This window comes from Terrapene carolina, unplaced genomic scaffold (genome assembly GCF_002925995.2).
Source record: "Terrapene carolina triunguis isolate 2854851 unplaced genomic scaffold, T_m_triunguis-2.0 Scaffold95, whole genome shotgun sequence".
In the NCBI taxonomy this organism is placed as follows: Eukaryota; Metazoa; Chordata; order Testudines; family Emydidae; genus Terrapene; species Terrapene triunguis.
Window position 1 is genome coordinate 37,175,299 of NW_020664446.1, and position 12,802 is coordinate 37,188,100.

The window sequence follows — 12,802 nt, forward strand, 5'->3', positions numbered from 1 at the left end:
GGGGGGAGCAGGGGGAGGAGCTCCAGACTGCCGGAGGCCCGATGCGAACGGCCGGCCGGCGATCTGTGAATGCAGGGAGGGGGAGGGAGAGAGCGAGAGGAGGGGAGTGATTTCAAGCTGCAGGGAAGAGGAGGGGGAAGTGGAGGAGGGGTTCTGGCTCTCGGAGCCCCATGCAAGTGGCACGATCCGGCCGGCTGCCCTGTCAGCCACGCGCTCTCTGCATTGGGGGGAAATCCGGACATTTACGAATTCCCCCCGGACGCTATTTTTAACTCAAAAAAGCCGGACATGTCCGGCAGAATCCGGACGAATGGTAACCCTACCAGGGATGGCTTACTCCCTTAGGGCTGAAGCTAGCTAACTCAGATTACAGAATGAGCCACACCTGGGAGAGACCAGGGTGACTGCCCTAGAAAGAGCAGCAGAAGACTAGCAAGGGACTGGGAAAACTTAGGGAAGCTCCTGCAGGAAAGATCCTGAGGTCAAGGGAGCTGTGAAAGGGAGGCACTGCAGTGAGCTTCTGCTAGAGACCCTGACTGAGAGAAGAGTTTGGGCCTGGTAGCCAGAACCAGAGGGTTGAGGAAAGCTGAGTGTTAACCAGGTAAATCCTGGGACTACTGGGTCCAGTTCCTACTTGAGATCTTAACTGGGAGAAGAGTTTGGGGCCTGGAAGCCAGAAGGCTGAGCTCCACACTGGTAAAACCAGAGAGGCTTTGAATTGGAACCTAGTTCTGGGGAAAAGTGCTGCAGGCTCTCTACTTAAAGGGAAAGTGCGACTGAATTGGAGTTATGGCCTGGAGGGCCAGTATCTAAGGACTCAAAATGTTTCCCCCCAGGGTCCCATTTATTACCTGTGCCCTGAGAGTTAAGGGGCCCTGAGAAATTGTTAGCCGTATACTACAGAGTGACCTCTGGCCATGAGGGGGTGCACAGGAGGCAGCCAACCCTTTTCCAGAATGCTACAGTATTAAACTTGGACTCAGACACTACAATATTCTCTCTGATTCAGCATACAAATTAAAGTAAACATTTGCAATTTGTTACATTCCATAACCCATTATTTGCTTCTATACCTACTAATAAATGCAGCAAAACCTCTACAACTTTCTGCATCATTAGGCAACCTCCTAAGGGATTATCCCAAATGTACAGAATACAATTTTGCTTTATTACAAAACCACATCTTTTAAGCAAATGATATTTGTTGCTCCCTTTAGGCAGCTATCACTATATTCTTAAGCAAAACATAAATATTTTAGGGTACACCCAGAGTAAAACTAATCTATGAGGTTTCATGCAGATATTTGAATATATAAATATCAATACTACCTATTCCATTACTTCTAAGTTTCAAATGGGGAAAGAAAGCAACACTGAAACCCATCTTCCCACATTTTCTAAAACGGAATTCAGTACTGTAGATAACAATACTTTTCAAAGATACTGCAGGGGCTACCCACTCTTGTTTTCACAGTTATTTTTTGTATGCATTTAGTTCCACATCAACAAATTAATTTGAGTTATTGAATGTTATCCTGACTCATTTTGAAATTAAGGACAGAAAAACAAACAGAGAGGGGCTTGAACCGATACATTATGAGTGGGATGGTCAAAAGAACTCAATGTTGACCTAACTCTGCTCCCATTTACTTCATTGGGAGCACAGTTAGGCCAGCACTGAGTTCCTGGATCTGGATCTGAGCTTCCTTGTTCTCCTTCATCTCTAAATATTGAATTCTCCTATGATATATTGTTTTTTCTGACTCTGTATTCAGTATTATGAATATTATCTTTATAATTAATATTCCTAAGTATACATATTAGATCAGGGGTCGGCAATGTTTGGCACGCGGCTCGCCACGGTAAGCACCCTGGCGGGCCGGGCCAGTTTATTTACAAGCTGACGTGGCAGGTTCGGCCAATCGCGGCCCCCACTGGTCGCGGTTCGCCGTCCCGGGCCAATGGGGGCGGCGGGAAGCTGCGGCCAGCACATCCCTCGCCCACACCGCTTCTCGCCGCCCCCATTGGCCCGGGACAGCGAACCGTGGCGAGTGGGGGCCGCGATCGGCCGAACCTGCCGCGTCAGCAGGTAAATAAACCGGCCCGGCCCGCCAGGGTGCTTACCCTGGCGAGCCGCGTGCCAAACGTTGCCGACCCCTGTATTAGATATACTTACAAAGTTTAAATGAAGTGGGAAAATGTGAAATATAAAATGCATAAACCCTTTTGTCTCAACTATATTGATAAAAAACAAACATACAAGTTGCACTTTTTTTACTTGAGCTATAAAAAAAATTAATAATAAATATTTGTAAAGGATCATGAACCCTAAATTGTTCCTTTTCAAAAGTGCACCTTAACTTTTTTACTAGAAGTGATTTGTTTATTAACTGACTCTCTACCAAAAAAAAAAGTAAAAAGGTAGAACATATCCACAATTTTCTCCAGAGATGTTATTGCTAAGCAGTTTCGCAAGTGTATGGAAATGAGAATTCAGTTGAAATTACCTTAATAACCAAATCAAATTTCTGGTGCAAATCCCTGTTTATTGGCTTTAGGAGACTGAGTACAGCTGTTGTAAGATTCATACAGAAGTATTGTGGATAATCCTCAGGAGTCCCTGCAAAAAGATATTGAGGTTTGAAAACATAATTGAGAGAAATAAGTACTGTGTGTAACAGCTTTATTTAAACAGTATATTTACTTCACTCATTAACCAACAAAGGAATAAAATCAAATTCAATTAGTAAAGGGGTAAAAAAATCATGCAGTATATGAGAAAGAAAGAACAGACCTTGCACAAAACTAATAAAAATAAAATAATTTCTTTTGTAACTTTCAAAAGTTGAAAAACAGCTGTTTTCACAATTTTTAAATAAATTTGAGGATTTATAGTCAGTGTTCATGAAAGAGCATCTAATAGCACTGGTTAGAATAAAGCTTACAGAAGGCAATTATTGACCATGTCACTAAAACATCATCACTTATGACCTTGAACATTCCTTTTGTTCCCTTTATGAAAGGAGACTACCACGTGTGCCAAATGGTGTGTCTGATTGTGTTACTGAAATCTGTGCAAAAAGGGAATACATGGACTTAATTCCTCTGCATGGAAAGAGGTCTCAGTAAAGTTCATGGCAGCATTTCCCTCCACTTTCCCTCAGGCTTTGCATAGGTCCTCTTATACTGGTTGGTATCACCACAGGAAGGCTTGGACCACAGAAGAACAAGCAGGGCAGGTCCAGAGTGGCAGATGTACATTTTTTCCTCCTGCCCCCCATCAGAATTCTCTGTGGACATGTATACAGCCAAAAGCTGTTTACATTTCCATACCCCACTCGCAGGGTGAGGATTCCCCTTAAAGGGGAGAAGGGGCACTAGTGTAGCAGTCAACTGCAGAAACCTTGAGAGCATAACTCTGTTGAAGCTGTGCTCCAGAGAATAAGGAACTGAGAGCCACTGTGAAGGCACAGGACTTCCATGCAGACGGTCCCAGCTTTCTGTTCATCTCATATTAAACCCCATTTTCCAAAGGTATGACATAGAAATCTCCTTTTTAGCCACCTCCCAGAGGTTTTCCCTGACCAAGTCCTATGACTGTTTGAGATGAGAACAACTATTCACCTGTGAGTCAGTTCAGAGTAAACATATTTGTTTCGCTTGTGGTGGACATAACAGATTTTAGCCCAGTTCCTAAGAGATAACCCTTACACCTAAACAAATATTTCAGTTTACTACTGAATAACAAAGTTTGAATATTGCACTCCATTATTTTATTTACTGAACACTATCAATATACTTAGTACTGTACAAAACAGAGTGAAGAGTCACTCGAAAGAGTGATTTTCCATTTTTAAAAAAGTATTTTAGAATGGTAGGATCAGATAAACAAAAGAAGAAAATATCTCACTGCTGGTCTCAGTAAAGAACTACTAAGTGATAGGTTAGGCCCATTCTGCAAAGATTTACACATGTACTTAACTTTATGCACTGTAAGAAGTCACATTAACTTCAATGGGACTACTCAAAGTGCATAAAGGTAACTATGTGCAGGTCTGTAAATTTGTGCAGAGACAATATATTGGAGTCATTTTCTACTTATAGAGTTTTCGCTTTTAAGATTTAGAAAAAACAAGAGAAGAGGTATGCAGAGGTGAAAAGGGTGAGGTAAAAAAGGTAGTACTTGAATTACAGCTTTGGCAGAATACAAAGACAGCACTTTTTACCACAGATTACCAAATGCTCCAGAAAGGTTTATTATGGGAGTACTGTATTTATTGCTGAAGGGATTAACAACAAAATTATTGGTAATGTTTGCCTCTGTTAAGTGGCACTGTACAGACCCATACACAGTTGTGATCTACAGGCTTTATTGTATAGGAAATTATGTTTCTCCAAAAGCTAAAACCTATTGCAGAACTAGAATTTTGCAGGAGCCCTGGAAATTATGGAAATTCTACCCTTTTAAGAGCGTTGCCACAGGGAGTGAAAGCTATCAACTCTGACAGTGTCTAAAGAAACTCGATGTGTGAGTTAATATCTACCCTGATCATCTTTGTTATAGCATATTGAAAAAGCAATATCTTGTACTGAATAGGTACTTTCATCTATGTCAAAAAGAGAGAGAGAGAGAGAGAGAGAGAGAGTGAATAGCATGAAATGCTGTATTCTACTTTATAGAAGTATCCAGAAAAATCAGTTGCTCCCAATGCTGGTAACAAAACTACAAAAAAACATTTAATGGAAAACAGGTGTACACAAGAGTTAAATGTTTAATTCACAGGATATGGATATAATATATGTAAAATATTATACACATACCTGTGTACACATATATAACACTCACCCACAAACAAAACAAGTACTGATATAATACATTATAAAGATTTTATTAGTTCGAGATGGCCGTAGTACTCAAGAGTGGTGAGGCAACAAATACCTTATACTGGTCATTTTAAACAAGTGATGATAAAAACTTCACACCACACTATCATGCATTGTATCTTGTAAATACTACATATATCAGTTACTTGAGAGTGTGTGTATATATATATATATATATATAATTTTAAGTATCTAAAATATTTCTATTTATAGTATTCATAAATGGATTATTGATTGGATCCCTCTGTGAAAGGTGTGGCGGTGCTCTTTAATAATTATTATCACTGTATCTGTATTTGTCACTAGTATGGTATTTCTGTACCATATATGGAAATAGATATTTCATCCTAGAGGTGTGTCTGGAGAACAAAGACTGCGAGAAGATCAGAGCCAGCCTTAAGGACACTAGCCCAGTCTCCAGCGCAGCCCCAAACTCTTTACAACAGGAGAAGTCAGGGCATCCATACAAATGAGAAAGAACAAGACTGGAAGAGAAACAGACAGAGGCTCACAGACACACAGGAGGATGTATTTTCAACCCTCTCTCTGAGCAGTTCAACCACTTGGGGACTGGATCTCCAGGTCACAGCACCCATAACCCAACCATGTCCCTTTGGACACAGAAATAGCACTTTCAAAAAAAACTATTAGTTATTCATTCACCCAACATTATAAAGCACCTGGAGCAAAGGGTAAAAATAATAAAGGCTTATGTTTTGAATATATGAATATTTCCTCTTACCAAACCCTTACGTTTTCCTTGCATGCTTTGGTACATTTCATATAGTCTAATTACCTCCATCCCTGTGCTGGGAGAAGCAGACTGTCCTGCTAGCAGCATGCTCCCTCTGTCTCTGTGGGTCTTCTTGCTTCCCTGACAGTACATAGTTATGCTCTGGCCATTCACACTTAATCCCCTCCCTTTTCTAGGACTGGGGTTTTATTCTAGTTTAGGATCCTCCTTTGAGCCTAGGCTTAACCTCGGGAAAAGTACATCATTTTCAGCTGGAGTGGAGCCAAGAAAGGTGTATCCCAGAATAAACAGCTCTCCCATTGTTTCCTCGGGGACTCTTATCTGTGTGATTATTTTGCTTTTCCTGCTTGATTCCTTTAGAACCCTTTTGATATTAAGCAACCAATCACCCCCCCCATGCACAATTTGTCACACAAGCCTTGTATAAAGGTCAAGTTTATAAACCTAAGCCATTTTCTGTTTTAAAAATAATGTCTAAAGTTAAGCTCCTATATTTAAACATCTACAAATAATAGCCTGATTTTCAGAAGTGCTGAACCTCCTGCAGGTCTGGGTGCTCAGCAGATAATAACTGATAGGTTGCTCTAGACATAGGAGGCAGAATGTTGGGTTTGAAGCTTAGACTGAGGAAAGAAGATGAATAGAGGAAGCAAAGGGATTGAATGCAGAACGCACAAGTGTCCCTGAGGGAAAACAAGACCAAAGATATATGATAGAATGGGAGGAAAATGATGTTGGACATGGTAAGTAAGGATGAGGAGCTTGAACTTGATGCAGCAATATACAGGAAGCCAATGGAGACAGAGTGATATGGACAGATTGGTGGAAGAGGACTTTGATAGAGATATTTTGGATAGACTGGAGGAGGAAGGGATAGGAGAGACAGTGAGGTCCTACAACAGAAGATTACAGGAATCAAGATGTGAGATAACCAATGGTTTCTGCGGGGGTTGCTGCAATGGGGACAGTAAAGAGAGGGTGAATTTTGGAGGAATTAAACGGGAAGAAGCAAGGAAGGACTTAAAGAGCAACTAGCTATATGGAGAAGGAGAAAGAAGAGCTTTTGCCAGATCTTGAGATTTTATTGTAAATCTTGTGACATCTGTTGTATTTTTCTAAAAACTCCATCTACTGGAAGGAACAGACTGCACGAAAAGCTCAGCAGGTTTCTAGATGCCATGATTGTGGAGGAAAGCTTAAAATCAAGAAGCAAGTGCACCATAATGGCTCAGAAACCAGAAGAGAATTTAAAAAAAAAATTTTTTTTTTTAAATCATGATTTTAAAGCCAGTGTTATGACTTTTTTAGGGCTTGATTCATGATATTGGAATGCTTGGATTTGGCAATACTGAAGAAGAGTCTACAATTTTATAAAATCCTTATAAAATATGTATTTATAAAATTATCAGTGGGGAAGCAATACCTATGATCTTGGTTCTCCTCTCATTTACACTGGAGTAATAGTAGTATAGTCAGGAGAGCTATCTTGGTATAAAGGTTGTGTAAGTGAGGATAATCTGATTGTTTACACCACCGGTGGAGATTTATTATAATGTATATGTTTCTCTAGGTGAAGACAGACTGTACAAAAATTAATTTTCATTTATGATGCATGTAAATTATGGGTCCTTTTGGACAGTCGTGAAAGTAGTGTTTAACCTGATGATGGGGCATTGCCCTTGAGCATCCCCTCGTGTCCTTTTGGTTTGCTGCCCTTCTGCCCCCTCTCTCCAGCTCTCCTCCTGGATGGACCTAGCTTGTACTTTAAACAGTCATTCTGCTTTGCTTTAATGCAGGTGCCTTCCAGCTCTCCTGCAGCTGGATTGTACATTAGGTCAGCTCCAGGGACTCAACCAGCTTCTCCTCCTGCTGGCCCCTCTCCCCCAGTCAGTCTCTTTACCTTTATACTTGGGAGACTTCAGCAGTCCAACCTCCTCCTGGTGGTATTCATCTGCTATGAGGGAGAAGGCAGCATATATGGTGGTCCCCTTCCCAAAGCTCATCCCAATTAGCTGGAAGAGAGGGGAGCCTTGTCCCATATACTCTGCAAGGCTCCTGGGCCATTAAAGAAACAGTAACACTTTTTCTCCCCAAAACACTACTTATTCCTAGAACCCCTTCCCTCTCTAGTCTTCGGTCTCCTAGTTCCTAGGTCCTTGCATACATGAAACCTCCCAAAATCTTAAAGGGACCATACCAGAGGACAAGGTTCACTGATCCCTAGGCTCTACTACGCTTAAGAGGGCAGACTACCCCTATCAAAATCCTATGCAGGCTTTATTTGAAATTCTTATATACTACATGAATACTTCAAAAATGTTTTCATTATTGACATGTGTGAATGTGCAGTTAGTATGTCATGTGGTACTTCTGAGTATATAGAGAAACTAAGAATTCTTCAATAATAGTTTAAATTATGTAATCATTTATGATGCTGTCAATGTGCAATACTATATATTGCAGGGGTGGCCAAACTTACAGACCCTCCGAACCTCATATAACAATCTTCAGAAGTTTGAGAGCCGGGGAGCACCTGACGGGGCTCGGGACTTCAGCTCCGCGTGAGGTGCCTACTGGGGCTTGGAGCTTCAGCCCCACAGGAGGAGCATGCCAAGGCTCAGGGCCTCAGCCCAGCGATAGGTGCCTGCCAGGACTCAGGGCTTCAGCCCCACTCTTGCTGAAGCCCAGAGCCCCGGCAGATGTGCCCCATGGAGCTGAAGCCCCGAGATCCCACTCCCTGCTTGGCTGAAGCCCATACCCCACCACCACACTGCAAGGCAGAGGTCCCGAACTCCCCCCTCCCCCCAAGTCTGGTAGGTGGAGAATGGGGGAACATGGGAGGATCTGTGAGCAGCACTGTAACAATAAAAGAGCTGCATGTGGCTCACAAGCTACAGTTTGGCCATCCCTGATATATTGGAAACCAACTGACCATATAATTTATTCATTTATCTTCTTAAAGATAGGCCAGATTGAAAAAAATGCATTGGGCAGGAGTAAGATTATTCCTTAGCTACACACAGTTTGGGTCAGTGGGTATATGTAGACCTATCATCTCTACTGAAATATGGTTCGATTCCTGAAAGTCAATTAATGTAAAAGTTAATGTATGAAAAAGTTTCCAAGTGTCAGGTTTTCAAATGTCAGGATACCAAATGCTATGCAATCAGAAATCAAGTATTACAGTGCTATACTGTGGAGTTTAGTTCTGTAGACTTTAGCCTTTACCCTAGGGTGAGTCAGCTAGTTTGATTTAAAAGCACCCTTAAATTCTGCTCAAAAGCTTGTGTGTGGGACTGAGAAGCGATTTGGGAGCAACACCCAAGTAAGAGCCCAGGTTAAATCTGTAGTAAAAACATACCGTAAAGCAAGAGGACTTAATTTTTCTCTCAGAGAAGCATGTGATTCTTATCTCCTAATAACTCTTAGTTCTAACTGGAAAATTAGGTGAATTTTTATTTGAACACAGTAACTTGGATAATGGTCAGGGCGACCTAACTGCATACTGTAACTCAACCCGTCATGGTACAAATGTAGGACTGTAACTCAATAGACCACAAGAAAAAAATGTAGGAAACTTATAAAATGTTCAATTATTATCTAATTAGTCAAAAATAGCATATTCTCTCACTTTGTAGTTCAGCACTTCTAGTTTAAGTAATTTATAAAACTAAAGTGAAATCTTACAATGTCTATGTGGGAGTTGTACATTTTGGTTTACAGTGGGGGAAATTCCATGTGATGAGAAACAGCTGAAAGGAAGGACCAACAGATAATTCATTTCAATTATATGTTTGAAATACTTCTCCAAAAACTTAGCATATCAACCTGCATTCTCATATATCTTACTAAATTCGCTGAATAATCTACTTCCACTCCTTTCCAGACGAAGGCTCTCAAACTCACCAGTGTGTATCATTGTGCTTCTTGAGAAGTTATTTAAAATACCCAGTAGCAGAGTTTGCAAGCTATAAAGTAGTGCATACCAGCAAAAGAAAAGGCACATTTAAGACCTAAAAAGGTTCCTTTTTGAAGAAAAAAGCAAAAATAAAGACTACTACTAAAATTACTGTTTAATCCCCTCCCCCCCCTTAGAGACTCAAAATAGGGTCTACTTTTGTGTGCTTTATTATGTTCTAATGGTAAGCTATCTTCCCATTACAAGTTTGAATTTTAAAACTGCACCACCCTCACCCTTCTCTCTTCCCCTAAAGAAACCCAGTCACCTGATGGTTATAAAAGCAAATTGCATGGGACACCTGTGTTTCTGTGAACACTATAATCTCTCAGTTTCCAGGAAGGTGGATCAAAGGAATCTCACAGAGGGGAGTATGTCCTTGGACTTTGTATGTTGTGGGGAGGGCAGGTTTGGCTGGGGATGGTCAATCAGTGCTTTAGCTCTTTTTCCTATCAGCCCATAGAAAAATTGGGGAAACTTGTTCCTATCTGTCCAAAAGGGAGAAGGAGAGTGTTAAATGGCACAGTCCGATGAAGTAGGCTGTAGCCCATGAAAGCTTATGCTCAAATAAATTCGTTAGTCTCTAAGGTGCCACAAGTACTCCTGTTCTTTTTGCGGATACAGACTAACACGGCTGCTACTCTGAAACCTGTCAAATGGCACAGTATAAGTCCCCCACAATAAAGAAAGAGGGGGTGTCTCCATGAACTCCTTCTTGAAGAGACCATGGACAATGAAGACAATCTGATGCAAGGGAGGAGAAGGGGCAGGCTACAACCTTAAAAACAACAAAATAAAGAGTAGGTGGACGACACCAAGACGACACCAAATTTCTCTGAGCAGAAAAGTTCAGATTTAGCTTTTAGAAGGAAACTTACCCTAGTTGCCATCCCCTGACAATTTCTACACTACACTACAAAGTTTTGTAAACCATTCTCCCTATCTGATACAGTTATGCTGGCAAAAACCCCAGCTGCAGGGTTGCTGGAACAATTTGTATAGTGGGGGTGCTGAGAGCCATTGAACCAAACTGAATTCTGTATATGATGGAAACCACTTCTAGCCAGGAGGTGCAGCAGCACCCCCAGCACCCCTAGTTCCTGCACTTATGCCCCAATGTGGAAATAGTTATGCAGAAATCAAAGTGCTTTTGTGGGCCTACCTAATGTCATTCAAGGAAGCAGTGTTATTACGCCGACAAAACTCCTGTCGGAATAACCTTCATCAACAATGTGGGACTCTGTCAGTATATCTGTACCAGCAAAGCATTTGTAATGTAGACAAAGACTTAGTATGTGTTTGTGCCTGTGAGTAAGAGCCAAGGATTATTATTATTTTCTTCCCTAGCTATTCCTCAACAGAATTGGAACACAGTCTAACTGAGGGTGTGGATAAGCATGTTCCATATTTTCCTTCCTTGACGGCTTCCTTATTTTTACTGGATGAAGCAGAAGATTCTCAATCTAATCTAAATAAATAACAATATAGTTAACAGTCCAAAATGGAATAAAATACCAGAACTGCAATAAAAATGTTGTTGAACAGAACAATGATATCTACCAACTACAACATGAATCTTTTATTATGTTTCAGCTTTCCCACTTAGTCTTTCTCTGCCTGATCCTAATACAATGACTGACTATGAATGATAGCAAGATTAGCAGATACCAACCAAGTAGGATGGAATAGAGGATGCGTGGTCGATCGGAAGGAGGCTGGATGTTTTTGTCCTGATCTATAGCTTCTATTGGTGGAGTGACATTGATGGGGTTCACTTGTGTCTGAAATGAAAATTAGGGAAATTAGAGCTGATAAATTACAAAGTCTGTTTGTTTGCAGTTCTTCAGATTTAGTACAAAAACATTTTGCTACAGTGGACATTTACTTGAATGCCAAAGAAATAATGTGCATGCATGTAAATATATAATGTAATAAGGACACATCTTTTGTGAAATGTAAAATTAACTATGCAAAACTAAAAACTTCAAGGGTGAAAAATTTGGAACACAGAACATATGTCTCTATTGTGTTTTTCTTTAAAGAAACCATATTATCTTAAAAATAATATATCCTGATAAAGTCCCCGATTCTGCAAATATGTATATACTTAACTTTACTACTGTGAGTAGTTCCATTGATATGGGATTACCCATAGTAATCAAGTTAAGCACATATGTAAGTGTTTGCAGGACCAAAGTCAAAAAGAATACCTTCATCAATATCATGTCAGATATTAATTAGCTTCTAAATTATTGCTGTTGAATACATTAATACTTCAAAATATGCAGACAATTAATACAAACTCATTTTGTGAATCATTATGAATTCAAATACCAACAATATGAATAATATATGTGCCCCAAACAAAATTCAAACCAATGCTTAGGTACTATGATGGGTGCATTTGAAATATTTCTGATAGACAGATATTTCCTTGTAATAAAGTAGTTTATATTATCCAGACACCCAGTGGCCTAGTGAACTGACCACAGGAGTGGAATGTAGGCACTCCTGAGTTCCACTCCTGGGTCTGACAATGTGTTATTCAACCTTCGTTGACTCTGTTTCCTCAGCTGTAAAATGTGAACAGTAATATTTAGTTATACCAGAGAATTAGTCTCAAGATTAGCTAAAGACTTCAGTGCTTAAAATGGCAAAAACGTAATACAGTAAAAATCTAGCTGGGTCACTGAGGGGAGCACTTTAAGCACCTGTTCCATCACATGAGCTACTTCTCTCTACTTCCTGGACACCACAATCAGCTTCAGCAATGGAACTCTACAGACAACCACATACAAGAAACCCACGGATCACAAAACCTAAATTCATAGATCCTGTGCACCCCAAACACACCAAGAAATCATATCTACAGCCATGCCCTCAGATACCATAGAATATGTTCCAAAGACAAAGTCCGGGATATACACCTTAACACATTTAAAACCATCTTTACCAAACAAGGGCACTCCACCAGAGAAGTAGATCGCATCATGTAATGGGCCACCCAAACACCCCAAGAGAACATTCCTCAATACTGAAATAAAAGCCCCTCTGACTGCACACCTGTAATTGTTACCTACCACCCCACACTGGAACCCATAAAAGGTATCATCAAACAACTACAACCCATATTCGATGGAGACCCCATCCTGAAAGAAATCTTTCCTTAACCTCCACTTCTGCCCCCAACCCTTCCAAGCACATCA

At 40.6% G+C, this 12,802-nt stretch overlaps 1 protein-coding gene across 1 annotated transcript in view; it reads right to left on the reverse strand.

The window, feature by feature from the left end:
- The window catches only part of PCDH15 (protocadherin related 15), an 812,634-nt gene that overhangs the window by 384,402 nt on the left and 415,430 nt on the right, over positions 1-12,802 (reverse strand). The window contains exons 9-10 of the mRNA XM_026651074.1: positions 11,269-11,377; positions 2,508-2,620 (exon numbers count right to left, since the gene is read on the reverse strand). Coding sequence (XP_026506859.1) covers positions 2,508-2,620; positions 11,269-11,377 — 222 coding nt within the window. The remainder of the gene's footprint in view (positions 1-2,507; positions 2,621-11,268; positions 11,378-12,802) is intronic.